Source organism: Brachyhypopomus gauderio, chromosome 5, assembly GCF_052324685.1.
Source record: "Brachyhypopomus gauderio isolate BG-103 chromosome 5, BGAUD_0.2, whole genome shotgun sequence".
Lineage (NCBI taxonomy): Eukaryota > Metazoa > Chordata > Actinopteri > Gymnotiformes > Hypopomidae > Brachyhypopomus > Brachyhypopomus gauderio.
In genome coordinates, this window is record NC_135215.1 from 5,296,276 (window position 1) to 5,311,367 (window position 15,092).

At 43.5% G+C, this 15,092-nt stretch overlaps 1 protein-coding gene across 7 annotated transcripts in view; it reads left to right on the top strand.

The window, feature by feature from the left end:
* The window catches only part of tspan11 (tetraspanin 11), a 23,920-nt gene extending 14,674 nt beyond the window's left edge, over positions 1-9,246 (top strand). For 3 of the 7 annotated variants that reach the window (XR_013130788.1, XR_013130786.1, XR_013130789.1), the window contains 6 exons: positions 905-979; positions 2,163-2,267; positions 2,439-2,597; positions 3,586-3,672; positions 5,260-5,387; positions 7,572-9,246. Coding sequence is in view for 3 of the 7 variants with exons in the window: in XM_077005116.1 (XP_076861231.1) it covers positions 905-979; positions 2,163-2,267; positions 2,439-2,597; positions 3,586-3,672; positions 7,572-7,631 (486 nt within the window). In the remaining 4 variants the exon portion in view is untranslated. The remainder of the gene's footprint in view (positions 1-904; positions 980-2,162; positions 2,268-2,438; positions 2,598-3,585; positions 3,673-5,259; positions 5,388-7,571) is intronic. The other 4 variants (XR_013130787.1, XM_077005117.1, XM_077005116.1 and 1 more) reach the window with 4 other exon arrangements.
* The last annotated feature ends 5,846 nt before the right edge of the window (positions 9,247-15,092 follow it).

Genomic DNA, 15,092 nt, shown 5'->3' on the forward strand with positions numbered 1-15,092 from the left:
TAATAACAGCTCTGATTGCTGAGAGTAGTATGGAGGCAGAGTTGGTAGTCCGCTGTGTGCAGTATGAGTGGTAGTGTTATCAGTGAGGTGTGGAGTTCAGCAGAGTGATTGTGGAGGGAAAGAAGCTGGACCTGAGCCGATTGGTTCTGGTCCGGATGCTCCTATATCCCCTCCCGGATGGAAGTAGGTTGAACAATTTGTGGTTGGGGTGGGAGGGGTCCCTAATGATGCTGTATGCTCTATGCACACAGCGCTGGTGGTGAATGTCTTCGATGGCAGGGAACTGCGCTGAGCGGTCTTTACCACCCTCTGCAGGGATTTGCTCTCCGCCACAGTGGAGCTACTGTACCACACGGTCACACAGTTGGTATGCAGTATGCTCTCAATGGTGCAGCGGTAAAAGTTTGTGAGGATCTGAGGAGACAGGCGGTCTTTCTTTAGCCTCCTAGTTCTTTCGTTTTGACTGTGTTCAGTATGAGGTTGTTGGTGGTGCACCAGGAAGTCAGATGCTGGATCTCCTCCCTGTAGGCCGATTCACTGTTATTCCTGATGTGACCAACCACAGTGGTGTCGTCTGCAAACTTAATGAAGATGTTGGATGTGTGCAGAGGAACACAGTCATGGGTGAACAGGGAAAAGAGCAGAGGGCTCAGCACACAGCCTTGTGGCACACCCGTGTTCAGTCATGGTGGTAGACATATGACTGCCCAATCTCACGGACTGGGGTCTGTCTGTCAGGAATTCCAAGACCCAGTTACACATGGGGGTGCTGATTCCCAGGTCGCTGAGCTTGGTGACCAGACTAGTCTGTTCCATGTGTAACAGTGAGTTGTTGTATGGAACTTTTATGCCACTTTGTTTATTTGGCATAATCACTTCTTTGTTTCATCTTATCATCCTGCAGTACTTCTCCTGTCTGCTGGTGATATTCCTGATTGAGCTTGTTGCTGGAGTTCTAGCATACGTATATTATCAGAAGGTGAGTCGTTTACCACACACACACACACACACACACACACACACACACACACACACACTCAGACACATATACACATACACATGTCACTCTCATAAGATTGTATGCAGAGGCATATATAATATGATTTTGCCCAGTGGAACACATCTACCCAAGAAAAAAAGTAAGCTAAGGTAAATTGCCAGGGTGGAAAGACACACACATTTTCAGGTTGAAGATTTTTATTGATGCTAATGTCAATTTGATTTTGTGTTGAAAAACAAGAAATAATTATATATTCCAGAGTTTGATTTGGCAAATTTTATTTCAAAACATAATTGAAGGTAACTTATCCAAAAATCTCATAAACTGGTACAGTAGATCTATAAACCATGCATCTTTCATCTCGATACCTTATGTATGGAGATGAGAGATGCTGGTATAAGAGTCAGGGGAGTACAGTGGATCCGGTTTTAAATAGTGATGGTGTGTGTCTCGCTGGTGGGAGTATTTCTGGGGTTTGTGTGATTCTCAGTGCCTGTGCTGTTTTGAGAGTGGTCTACATCTCAGGAATGTCCAGGCTGTTTGGCCAGTAACCCATTATTGATCAAACGTTGCAAAACGAACCCTGCAGATTTTGCATGGCAAAAGAAGGGCTGTGGTCTCTACCTGTACACCAGCAGGTAATACTAAAATAAAGACGGTAAAGATAAAGAGCTAAGAGATAGACCAGTGGATTGGGTTGGTTAGCAACTAATGGTTTTACCTGTAAACATTTAAATAGTTACGTGTTAAACGTAATGGTCCCACTTCACTGAAATAGTAGCAATCTGAGCCTTTGCACTGACACGTCCATGCTCCAGCTACACACAGCCAAAGCCTTGCAGTCCCGTACTCATGTCAGAGGTCACCGGGGCTTTGAGTGAGCGGGGTCCTGTTCGCCTCCACTCCTGATCTCCCTGGTAATAGCTGCACTCAGTGCCACGATAGGATCTATTTAAGACACACAATATCTTCCCATGCTCTCCCACTCATAACCCTCGTGATGCTTCTGTACTTTCCTTTGCTGCTTCTTTCATTGCCTTCTCTTGCTATTTCTGACTTTTTCCTTTTAGGTTTTTTTTTTCATTTTCTACTGCTTGTTATCTCTCTCTCTCTCTCTCTCTCTCTCTCTCTCTCTCTCTCTCTCTCTCTCTCTCTCTCTCAGCTGAGTGAGGAGCTGAAACAGCACCTGATGAAGACCATGACAGAGAACTATGCTCAGCCGGGGAAGAAGGCCATCACACAGGCCGTGGACCGACTTCAGCAGGATGTAGGAGTCTCCTGGTTCCCACAGCATTCTGAATTCTAGTGGGCGGGCCTACAAATATACACATAAAAAAAAAGCCTTCCTTTGTATTCCCTGTTTTTTTTTTTTTTAATCGCTCTATTTACGAGACACAAAATTCCCCCTCCGTCGTGTTACTCCATTTTTTCACTGCAGTTCAAGTGTTGTGGGAGCAACAACTCCTTCGATTGGCTGCGCAGCGCATACGTCATGTCCCCGGAGGCGGAGCAGAGGGTGGTTCCCGACAGCTGCTGCAAGTCCATGACCCCTCAGTGTGGCCGGAGAGACCACCCCTCCAACATCTACAAGGTGGAAGTAAGGCTCAGAATGTGATCGTTGTTCTCGCTCACACAGAATCTCAGGAAATGTGATCAGTTTAAGTGCGGCGAATCTATAGTCCTCTCAACTGCCCCTTTATTGGTTGTTGGATGTTTGACATCGCTGAGCACTCTAAACCCATAAAGCACTTAATATGTCACTAGGGAGGGCTTTGAATTAGGAAACTATAGCTGTAAGCAAGCTGATGCACATTACAGGAAGTCCCTGTGGTATGAGAAATAGGTGATAATGCCAGAGCTAACTTCAGATGAACCATATACACTGTATCACACATGCACAACTCCATTAGTCCTATAAGGGCATAGTGATGATAAGTTTTGGCCCTGCAGTGTAGCAAAGTTAGTCCAAATGTCACATGACCAGCAAATCTGGGAAGACATGCCAGAGAGACAGGTTGCTATTACAGTTATTTCATCACATACCCTGTCTCCATATCTTCCATGATGGAATGATATTAAATGTCTCGTCTAGTCTGCACACACACACACACACACACACACACACACACACACACACACACACACACACACACACACACACACACACACACACACACACACACACACACACACATACACATACAGTGTGGATGTGGCTGCTGTTCTCATCCAGAATGGCATCTAAATCTCAGCCTGAGTGACGAATGCAGCCCAAAGTTGTTGTGTATTGTAGCTGCACTACGTTGGCTGTTCTAAAGGAATAAGCTCCGGAGAATGAATGAGAGATGACAGGTGCTCGTAGCCTTTATCTGGTAAATGCAGCAGGGAGCGTCTTAGTTGATAACAGCACCTGGGCCTCCTCCGTGCCTCCTTTGAAGTGAATATCTTGCCAAGCTTCCTGAGAACAGTGAAGGAGAACCCCAAAGGAAGAGATGAAGTGAGTGAGTGGAGGATTCCTGCTACAGATGCCCTGGCTGTGGTGTGGTGTAGCTGTCTGAAGGCTACAGCCCTGTCTTCTCTCATAGGGGGGCTGTATCAGTAAACTGGAACACTTCCTGGCTGAACACCTGCTTATCATTGGCGCGGTGGGGATAGGTGTGGCCTGTCTACAGGTAATGCCTCCCTCATTTCCATCAGTTTGGATTTAGTGTCAGTTTAACCTGTTTAATATTTAATCCACCTGCTTCCGTTTTCTGTCTTAGTGATAATAACGGTACTCACTCTGACTTTAGAAACACAAAGAGAACCATTTTAGTTCAAAGTTGTTTTTTTTAGCATGTGCACATTATGCAAGTGGATCGATCCTATTTTAGACCCGGCATGGTACCATGTTGTATGCAATGTATGTGTTCTTGGTTATTTCTAATAATTTATTATGAATCATAAACCAAAATAGAGCCGTGGAGTCAATGCAGGAAATGACAGCGAGGTCTAGTGATTTGATTTGGTTTTTAAAGTCCTCTAAAATAGAAAGCTTCTTAGGTCTGTGGGGCGGTGTAAAATAGAAGCCTATTTTTGCATCAGCCCTCCAGTAGGCAATATGGACTGAGCTATTCCTGTTAGAGAGAGAGACAGAGATGGAGCATGAGCTTAGTTTAGTTCTGGATTCTGAATGAATGCAGGTTACTATTGATCTTCTCCCTGTAGGCTACATAAACTCTGGAAGTCCTCTCTCCTCTGGGCTGGACTGAGCAACCCACGCGTTACAACAAGATCGTTTTGGTTGTAGTTTATAGATGAAAATTACAAATTATGTCCCTTTAACTCACAATGGCGGCAAGCAGTGAAGAATTGCCTGTGCTTCTTGGGTCATTGACAGAGAATTAGCACTGCATAACTCACTAATTAAGCTGTCTAGCTGTCTGAAAGCTGCTGGTGAATTTACTTGATTTTGAAAAATACTGAATGTACCTATTGTTCTGTTTTTAATCTGTCAGTTACTCTACCTGTGTGCGTTAATAGGGACATAATAGATCAGTTCATAACAAATTTCGTTTGCTAGCGCTCAGTTGTCTACACTACCATTATCCAGGTCCTTGGGTCCACCGCACAAATTCGTCACATGATCGAGTCACCGTGGAAACGAAAGGTTTGGCAATTAGTAACTGGCTAAAAATAAAGCCTGCGATGAATTATTGAAATGATTTTATAGTAAAAAAAAATGCCTCAAAGTGGGCAGAAGCACCTCCCAAGAGAATGCAATAATTAAACTGATGCTCTTCAGCGCCATGTCATTATTATGCTAATACTTCACAAGTACTACTCCACTGGGTCAAGAGCACTGTGATTCATTTTATAAAAAGCTGGGAAGTCGGCAAGCAGAATGCTTGTGTGCCGGTCTTTAATGTTCACTTTCACAGTTTATGGATTTATCGTTTTGGTATAGATGTTAATCTGTGAAATGCCTGTGTAGGTGTATTTATTTGGCATGTGTGTCTGTCTGTGGGTGTGTATTTATTGTGCATTGAGTGTATGTATTTAACATTTCTCAGTGCATTCTCATAGGTTTCCAGGTTAAGTCAAGCTTTATTTAATATTTGTGTTTTATGTGTTAAATGGTTGATTTTGGTCTTAAATCATGTCTCTCTTTCCAATTTCTTGATCTTTCTGTCCTTTATTCTATCCTTTGTCTCCCTGTGTAAGTCTGGTTGCTTTGTGTGTGTGTGTGTGTGTGTGTGTGTGTGTGTGTGTGTCTGTAGTTAGCAGGAGCAGTGCTGACTGCCTGCTTTATTTATCTCCTTTACAAAGAAGAGGAAGAAGACTTCTCTGACGTTTGATTGGCTAGCGCCAATGTTTGTCTCCCGCTGAACAGTCCAGAGCGGACCAGGTCTGCAGTGAGCACGTGTGTGTGCGTGCACGCATGTCTCTGTGCATGTGTGTGTGTGCACTGTGCATGGTATTGCCGCATGTTGTCATCACCTCACCATGGCTGTGCTTTCCGAATGCAAATGTGAGCAGTTCCTTCAGCTAAGGCTCAGTCGGGCAGGATGCCACAGTGCATGACTGCCTTAGCCAACGCTTGACGTCGCCATAACGAGAGAACGCCTTTCTGGTCCTGAACGTCCGTAAAGTGTTTTCAAGTGCTCGAGATGTTCACCTATCGTAATTTTAACACTTTTCAGGAATGTCTCGCCAGTGGACAAACTGCGGAGTTCAGCTCTGCATGTCTGGTGGCCAGGAGTTTAGGTCCTTAAATTTTAGTTTTAGTGACTCATCACTACACATTTCACTCTTGTCTCCTCTAATTGGCTGACAAAGATCACCCCCACAACTGAGAGAAAACAAAAGCAAAACAGCTAACAATGACTTCAGTTATCATGTTATTTGCATAAAACTAGTTTTTTGCAAATGACATGATTTTTTTGTGCAATTAGGGGTTAAAGGTCAGTAATGTGACCCCTGTAAATCATACAAATGACCAGACAGGACACAGTTACTCCACCTCACGGAAGGTAGAAGTGTGTCTGTTCTAGATTAGAGATGACTAAATCTGCTTCTGTTCTCATAGTCTCATACTGTATCCACATGTGGTTTGGGATTCTGGCCAGCAGAACCTGAATATGCACATGTATGTACAGTATTAGAGTTTGAGATTTTCCTAGATTTTGTAATGACCATAGACAAAATAAACAGTGGTGGATACATACCTAGAAGCAAGATGCACACAAATAAACACTGTGAATAAATTCAGCCCTGTTGAATTTATTCACACAGTGAATAATATACAGCTAACACTGGAGTTGTGCAGATTCTGGAAGGTGATCTTGCACATGGAGGCTGTGATCAAAAAGCTGTAATCTAAAGTTCCCCGGCTTCCTTAAAGCCCTGCGTTAAACACACCCAGACGATGGTGACATGTCTCGCAGCCTGTCTGATGTTCCTCATATGCTGAGCATACACTGGAGCCAGTCAGGTTCCTATCAGCCACTGTCTGGATTTCACTGTTTCCTTTCCCACGTTTCTCCTCTTTCAGTTTCTCTGTGTCTGTGCTCCATGGGTAGGAGGGTACTCCGTCTCTTTTATAGAACGGATCGCCCACTGCACACAGCTCCGCCTGCACAGGGACTCGTTAGCTCTTAAAAACCACACGTTACTTCAACAGCCCTCTAAGGGATGCGGGCTCCCACCTTGTAGATGTTTTTAGAAACGCTGGTGAAGTTGTTGCTTCATACCACATTTAGTGCTGACGTTTTCTAAGTATCATTATGTGGTCTGTAGATGGAGCCTATTAAAATTATGTTAGAAGTTGAAATGTTGTTAGATACGGTGCTGATCTCTGCTTTGGCCGGATCTGGTGTTGATCTCTGCTGTGGCCAGATTCCGTAGAATATTCGCTCATGGTTTTTTGCTTTTGAACAGCGGTGTGATCAGGCGCTGTAGTGACTCCGGTTCGCTTAAGATTGTGTTTGTGGATGTGGACAAGTCTACAGGCTCTCTGGCATCACTAAAGAGAGATGCATCATTTCAAAATGTGAAAACTAATGATCATAACCTCTGTGATCGTCTTTCCTCGTGACTGAAGTCTTGCCATTGGTCTAACTCTTCAGGGGCATGTGCATGTCCACATAGTCAGACAGACGCACAGCCATACAGACTCAGACTCTCTCACATCCTGATTGACCAAACATTACAACATTACTGCTAGAACGGCGGCTTTACGCCTCAGTTCCCATAGTAACTATATACTGCTGTCTTCTACAGAAGCTCCCATAAAGACCTCATGCAAAATTCATGCAAAACTAAAATGTGGCCGTTCCCTTTTTTTTCCATGTTTACTCGTCCTTACATCCCTCATCTTTCGTGCCGTTACCCACTATTAATGTCCCGCAGGTCCACTGAGAACAGCTGGTGTTTGTCAGGAGAAATGGCCACCTCAGCCAATGATCAACATGAAAATAGTGACCAGATGTTCATTCGTAGTCTAGTGCGTCAGTTTAAAAGGCCCTTCTAGGCACCGGAAGATTCAGCAGTGATGTAAGTAGGTGTGTGTGTGTGTGTGTGTGTGTTTCAGATCTGTGGAATGGTGTTCACCTGTTGCTTGCACAGGCGGATAAAGCTCGAGCCGTACTGACTGCCTGCTGCCTGCACGTTGCTTCTCTCCTGATCCGTCTCTCATCGGCATGGAGGTGCTTCCTTCTCCGGGACGGACATACATGGAGAGCTCACATTCCTTCTTTTGATGCTCTCTATTTCACTGTGACACTGGGAACACAACACTCGTGTGTCATGACACTCGGGCTGATAGCCAAGAGTCTTGCTTCTCTTTAATATGAGAGTCAAAGCATGTTATATGATTTCCCAGTTTACAACACAGTTTGGCCAAAACTAATTTTTAGAAAAAAGGAAATCTGTTTTTATATAGTGTCTCTATCCAATGTCCCTGTGCTACTGTGTTTATTTATCTCTGCCTTTAGCTGTTATAAGACATTTACAACGTATGCTACCGAATGTCAACAGTCAATTATGGGGCACAAAAATTGAAGCTAGCGTGCTTATTAAATTAAACTATGATATATTTTATTTAAAAAGCAATACATCTGAAATAATGTAGTTGTCACATGAGGTAGAAATACACACTTTTAAATGTGTGTATAAAAGTGTATTTTTAGATTTGACTCACTGCATCTCGCTGCATCTGTCATTCCATTGTGTGTGTAGTAACACAACACGCTCAGCACTGACACACCCGCGTGACACTTTCCAAAATCGCTTCTGTGAGGGATCTTGGACATTGACCACATTTCAGAAGACGTCCTGTATCCATCGGTGCTTCAGGAACATACGAGTAATGTTCCGTAGATGCGTTTCTGGGAACCCAGCGCTCTTGATTTCTGAACAGCAGACGGCATGATGACCCTTTGGGGATCTGATCCCTGGTGTCAGTTTTTACTGGCTTTCTCTTGTATTTTACCGTGGTTTGTTTGCTTGGAAGTATGTCTCTATTATCCCTCTCAAAAGGAGCAATGGTATGATGTTAATGGATTGACTTGCAGGATTTTTGACCCTGCTAGTCAACTTTCAGTATCTTTCCTTGTCTTTCAGAAAACAGAACACTGCCTTCAATATTAGAGCTGCTTAGGCAGGTAGTTGTATATGGAAAACCTGAGGCCTAGCTGTTAGACAGTTTGCATTAAACTTCTGAATACACATGTCAAATCCTGGGTGGTTTTCTGATATGAAGATGCAAAACATTAAATGCCAATATTTTCTAACATATCACATGATTACCCCAGCAACCCAAGTAATTCAAGCTCTGTATTCCTCAAGCTAAAAAATATCATTTTTGCTTTTGATCTCAGCAGATACATTTTTTTGATGTGATTATTTTCATTTGGCTTATGTGTACGTAAATTATATATGTATGTATTCCTAAAGCATGCCTGGATAATGCAAAGCAATCACATAATCTCTGCAGCATTAGTTGATATAAATGGAACTCTGGATTACAATTTAATGTGCAGGACTACATCATGTCATTCATTTATAATTTATGCCTTGTTGCATAGAACATTACAGCCAGACACACATTTGAATTCTCTTGTAATTTGTTGCCTAAATGCCTTAAGACAAATGAATGCTGCTTCTGAAGGGAGTTAAACTTCACGCAGAGATGGCAACGGCATGTATTATAAGGACGTATGTGCAAACTGACTTTTGATACTAAAAAATAAATGTACATTTTGGATAATATACTCGAAATCCAATGATGTGTGTGTTTATACTGTATTGCTGTTACTGTTGATCGAAGTGGAATGTAGTGAGACACTTTGACCACAAGGTGGAGACAAACACAATTTGATTTGATTTGAGTTTCAAAGCCAAAGTGTAGCTTAATGTACGTGCTTTTGTTTGACAAATGTTTGACAGTACATTAGACAGTGACCATTACTGAGTACAGTACTTAGTCCTTAATCTGATTCTGTGCTGTGGGTTACTCACAGAAATGCACAAAGTTTAATGAGTGCCCTGCGTGAAAGTAATACAAAGGTCACCTTGGTCTGGGGACATATTGGATCGGAGGGCTGTAGAGATCCCCAGTGCACCAGTGTGGTGTGAGGACACTGCGGATCGTTCTCGTTAACGGATGGCGCGATCGTTTCTCATGTTGACTGGTTTTTTTAAGAGTGGCTGAGCACAGATGTAATTCGTTTTCCACAGCTCGCATGAGAAGAAGCAGTAAGAGTGGGATGCTGTGGTAAAAGTTCACTTAAAAGTGGACTCAATAAGAAACATCTGCTTATTCACAGCCCTTCTACTTGGTCATTGATAACCCCCCCCCCCCCCCACCAGCCCCCCCCCCCCCCACAGGGCTGTTTGTGAAAACTGCTCAAACACAAAGACGTGACTGTGCCTAGTGGGACGTAGGAGAAAAGTTCTACTTTTCTGTCCATATCTCTGTGAATGGTTTAAGACACAATATATTATGGTCGATGTAACGTTCAACTAGGGCCCACAACGCGCTAGTACAGAGGGGCCTCCAGGTTGAGTCCCACGACCCCTACAGTTCTCTCCCACTGCGTTATTCCCCGGAGTAAACGTACTGGACAGGTTTAGGGCTGCGATCAAAGTGCGGAGGAGACCGAGACCGCAGCCGCAGACCGGCACGGCGGCGGCATAAATGTGGCCCTGCGGTGATGTCATCGTGCGGACGCATGTCTGAACCACGGGCCAGATGTTTGTTTCCTCACAGCAGGTCTTCTCCTGGATGGCCACTGAACATCACACATGTTGTGTGTGCGTGGGTGGAACGTCATGGAGAAGTCTTCAATGCATCTAAATTTAATATAGCAAATTTTGTACACAGCGTATGAAAATAACCACAATTGTAAAACACCTTGTTTGGGGAAAGAGCATTTTACCTTTTTTGTTTATTTTGTTTACGGCTATGTTTATTTCTACAAAAGGCCAACCAGATGCAAAAACAAGTTTCTGAGACTGTAAATCAAGTCTGTTATGCAGGTAATAGATGGAACATGCAGGATTGGAGATGTGAAATTTGTCTCACCCAGGGAGTACCGGAAATGCAGCGAACACTTCCAGATAGCACTGAGGTTGAACATAAATTGGGGCTATCAAAGTTGCACCTAATTTTCTGTAGACATCTCTTGTCAGTAATGTGTGTCTCAGCATAGGTTGACTCTTCCAGGAGGTTATGATCGTTCTGTTTAGTCATGAGACATGAGACAGGGCCTCAAGCAAAGCGAGTTTTTTAAAATGTCAGTTAGTTTCTTTCCCTGCGGTGACAGGAGGGATCTTCAAAAAGCAGTTCGGGGTAACATACCTTAAACTGCATTTTCGTTTTAGAGCAGTGCTGTAATAATATTTTGGCACATGCAAATCCTGAACTGACTATTGTGAGTTAAACACTGTAGAAACCTCTCAGGAAAACCTGGGAGTGTTTGTAGAACAAAAAGTTTGCATGTCACTTTTATATAGAGTAAGAGGAGTAGGTGAACACACGGGAGCCCTCTGAACTATGCCCTTTTAACTCCATGCAGCCCAGCAGGGTGTATCTATAAGTAACTCAAAGTTAGAGGACCCGTCATACTCTGTACGTTATATTACATTAAGGCAAAAATGGATGGCGATACAGAACTGAGGTGAGATAATAAAATCTTTGAGATGAAGAGTGAATAATTATTCTGTGTTTGAAGTCTTTGGTTTATTGACTTGTTAGGGGAATGTGTAAAAACTGGTATGTTGGTTTATAAGAGTTAGAAAAATTGAGGAGAAAAGGCCAAGAAATCTAGTTGATTCAACATTCTTAACCCTTCTGCCATATTCCTTACATAGAGGAGAAAGCAAAAGTGTGTTTGTGTGTAAGCATGTTTTTACCTGTAGAACGTTTTTCCTGTGATAACTGAATCTCACAGTTCCCGTTCCCCACCACAATCAAGCAGAGCGTTGCAAGACCTTTAGATAGTCTGACACACATGCCTCACATTGCAACTGGTGTGTGTGTGTGCGTGTGTGTGTGCGTGTGTGTGTGTGTGTGTGTGTGTGTGTGTGTGTGTGTGTGTGTGTGTGTGTGTGTGTGTGTGAGAGAGATTTAGCTGTTGAACATTCAACAACAAAATGGCTGAAGTTGTGCACCACCTGCAATGCTCTAACTGTCCAGCAGAGGGTAATGTTGGTCCAAAATCTTTCAGCTGTAGTGCCGCGGGTAAATGGTCATTGAGGGCATTTGTGATTTGTATCCAAATTGTTAGTAACAACGAAACAGTTATATACATATATTTCAAATAATTATTAGACATTTAACAAGACTTCAATTACCTTAAATGCACAATTAATAGTGACGTATTTGAGCACACAAGCTTCCTATATCCTAGACACTGTCAGTGTCACCACAGAAAATTCTGAAGTCTATATTAAAACTCATAATTATCTATTGCAGCTAAATACCTCACTTTGAATCATGCCAGTGGCAGGTGATAAATAATTAATGTTTAATAATTAAGCAGATTAAAGAGAGGGAAGAGAAAGAAAAACAGATGCAGGGGGCGAGGTCACATGGGCGTTAAGACAAATCACCATGACGACAAGCCTTTAAGTCCATGGATCCAAGCCACTCCTGCCAAATTCTGTTCCAAAACATCGAAGAACAAGTGTGTCTTCCTGCATGCTTCCTCTGGATGGAAAAAATATTGGGAAAAGGCAATATATTATTGCAATTAATAATATTTTTCAATGCTACAATTAATACATTTTGCAAAGTTAGAGAAAATACTGTCCATTCTCAAAATGATTCTTGGTGCAGTGTGGTGTTATTAATAAGTTAGGTGTAATTGTATTGGGTGTTTTGGGCCAGTTCCTGGGGCTGGTTCTACCTAGGACGGAGCTCACCAACAGTTAGACGTTCTGTGATAACCTCTTGGTATTCATTCCAAAACTGCTTATTTCATTTTGCTGGTGATTATTTTCATTTTGCTGTTGATTAAGGAGAAAGCACTTATGGCAGCCCGGATAACTGTGTCTCCTAACCAAGCAAATAATCGGAGGCTTCCCAAATGGTTCCAAATGTGAATGTTATGCAATAGGATTCATTTGAACAAAGTACATTGTTTAATTAGAAACACATTTCCTTGGTCTGAGGGGGTGAAGCAGAGGAAGTTTCAGTAACCTCTACACAACTGTGTGTGAGTAATGGTCTCAGCCTCCCTGTTTTGGAATCATTCTTTAAGCCCTCGACAACTTACCGGAGAGAGAGAGAGAGAGAGAGAGAGAGAGAGAGAGAGAGCGAGAAGAAAGGGATGTTTTGCACATGGGGTCAGCTTTCACCTATCTGACAAGCATGACTCTCTTGGGCACTGAAACCTTCTTATTTTCAGCAAGGTTCTGGGATGGTGTTAAGGGGAGAGAGACCGAGGAAGGGAGGGAGAGAGAGAGAGAACAAGGCTGAGATGAAGTCCCAGGTGAATGGGAACGTGGAGAAGCTGACATCATGGCAGACTTCCTCATCTAAGCTTCAGAGGACTCCTGGCATGCTGCCCAGACCAGGTCTGAAGCTTCATGCCATTAAAGCCATTCAGATACTCACTTCGCCAATGTGTTTCTGATATCTCCACACACAGTCCCCATACCCCAGATCCTTTGTCTCACCCTCTCTCCCACAAACATGCAAACACACCCAGATACACACTCGCGGTGTTACCGTGTGTCATCTCTGTCGTAATCTTGCCTTTCCTCCAGGTCTGACTGTCTCTGGTGACGAAAAAATTAAACACTGTTCTGACCCCTTTATTTATTAGAAGGCTAGATGGTTCTGCTGTTGCTATGGACACAGTGGTGCTGAATGGTTTAGCTATGCAGTTTGTTTTATAACACGTGATGGAGTATCGAGGTCTGGAGAGGCAGTTATTGACATATGATATGATATATATATATATATATATATATATATATATATATATATATATATATATATATATATATATATATATATATATATATATATCACATTAGGGTAATTATGAATACAATTATGAATACACGTGGCAAGAGTACATGACTGTGTATAGTATTTCCACACTTAAGGAAAAGCATCATATAGGTTGGTGGTATTACACTCACCTAAGTGTCATATGCATACATTTCAGGTATTTTAAAATTAATCTAACATCATTTTCATATTTTCACAAATTTTGCGTTAAAGATATATTTTTTGCATTCCACCTTGCCTACAGAATAAAGCCTTGTAGTCAGGGCAAGCCATCTTAAGTTTAGCAGCGCAGAAGCAGAGTGGCATTTGGAACCGTTTCTCGGCCGAGGGTCATGCCCTCCCCCTTTCGGCCCTCGGCCAGTGAGCTGTCTTCGTGTCGATTGGGATGGATGCCACAAAGGTAGCTACTGGTCGCCTGCCGCGTCAGTCAGATCATAACAGATCAGCGTCAGAGAAATGAATTGCGATTATGCTTCCATTTGCCAACCTTAGGGTGTGAGCAGAGATGTGTGCTATGTGACACTGCCCCAGAACCCCTCCCTTTCCAGACCAGCAGTTTCACACAGTTCCCGGCGTGTCTCTGTGATGTAAGTGAGTCCAGTGTTCAATGGAGTGTTTGTGTAGTGATGTCAGATTGTTTCTCTTCAGTGTGAAGGACGTTTGTCTCATTTGTTCCTGTTTAGAACATATCAAATGTTGGGGCACAAATGGCGCGGCTGGTTGTCATTTATGCCACGCTGCACTGTGATGCGCACACACACACACACACACACACACACTCACTCGGCGGGGTCGATTGAGCTTTTATTCTTGCACTCGCCGTCTTGTCACACAGTGTTGTGATTCTCTTCTTTGTGTTGAGCTGTATCCATGCTTCCTCACTGTCTGGTATTGACTGCCATGGCAGGAGTGACCACCACTATAATACCCCTCATATTTTCCCACTCGTACCCCTGCTGTTGAGGTCTCATCTGTATGAAAAATGGGCTGTCTCTTACACACACACACACACACACACACACACACACACACACACACACACACACACACACACACACACACACACACCAGTGTCTTCCTCAAAACTTGCCAACTCTTAGTCCAGTGGGGCATGAGCCAGCAGACCCCGCAAAATCGGTTCGTGTTGGCGCCACTAGCCAAGGCCTCACGGAGATTAATGCCACAAAGTAGTGGGCTGACATTTATGAGAAAGGGAAATGGAGAGCGAGGGGCTACAGGGGCAGCCAGGGCAACAGGGGCAGAACAGCCTATCAATTCACCCCCCCCCCCCCTCCTCCTCCCCACCCCCACCCCCTGTACCACCCCCCTCTGGGAAGCTCTGAGCGGTAAGACGAGTAGACTTGCTGCAGCGTCGAAAATAACTTCTCCTCTGTTCCACGGCATGTCTGCGGTCAATACTATCGATGGGGAACTTTGGGGCGAATCGGGCGTTAACGGCTTGATCGGGTTATTCATCTTTCTGCTTGCGGCGCATCCGTGTCCCTGCGTTTAATTGGCTCTGAGAGGAAGACCGCGGAGCCTGCAGAGCACGTATCTCTTCCTCCATGAGGACGGGGGCCCTCTAATTAT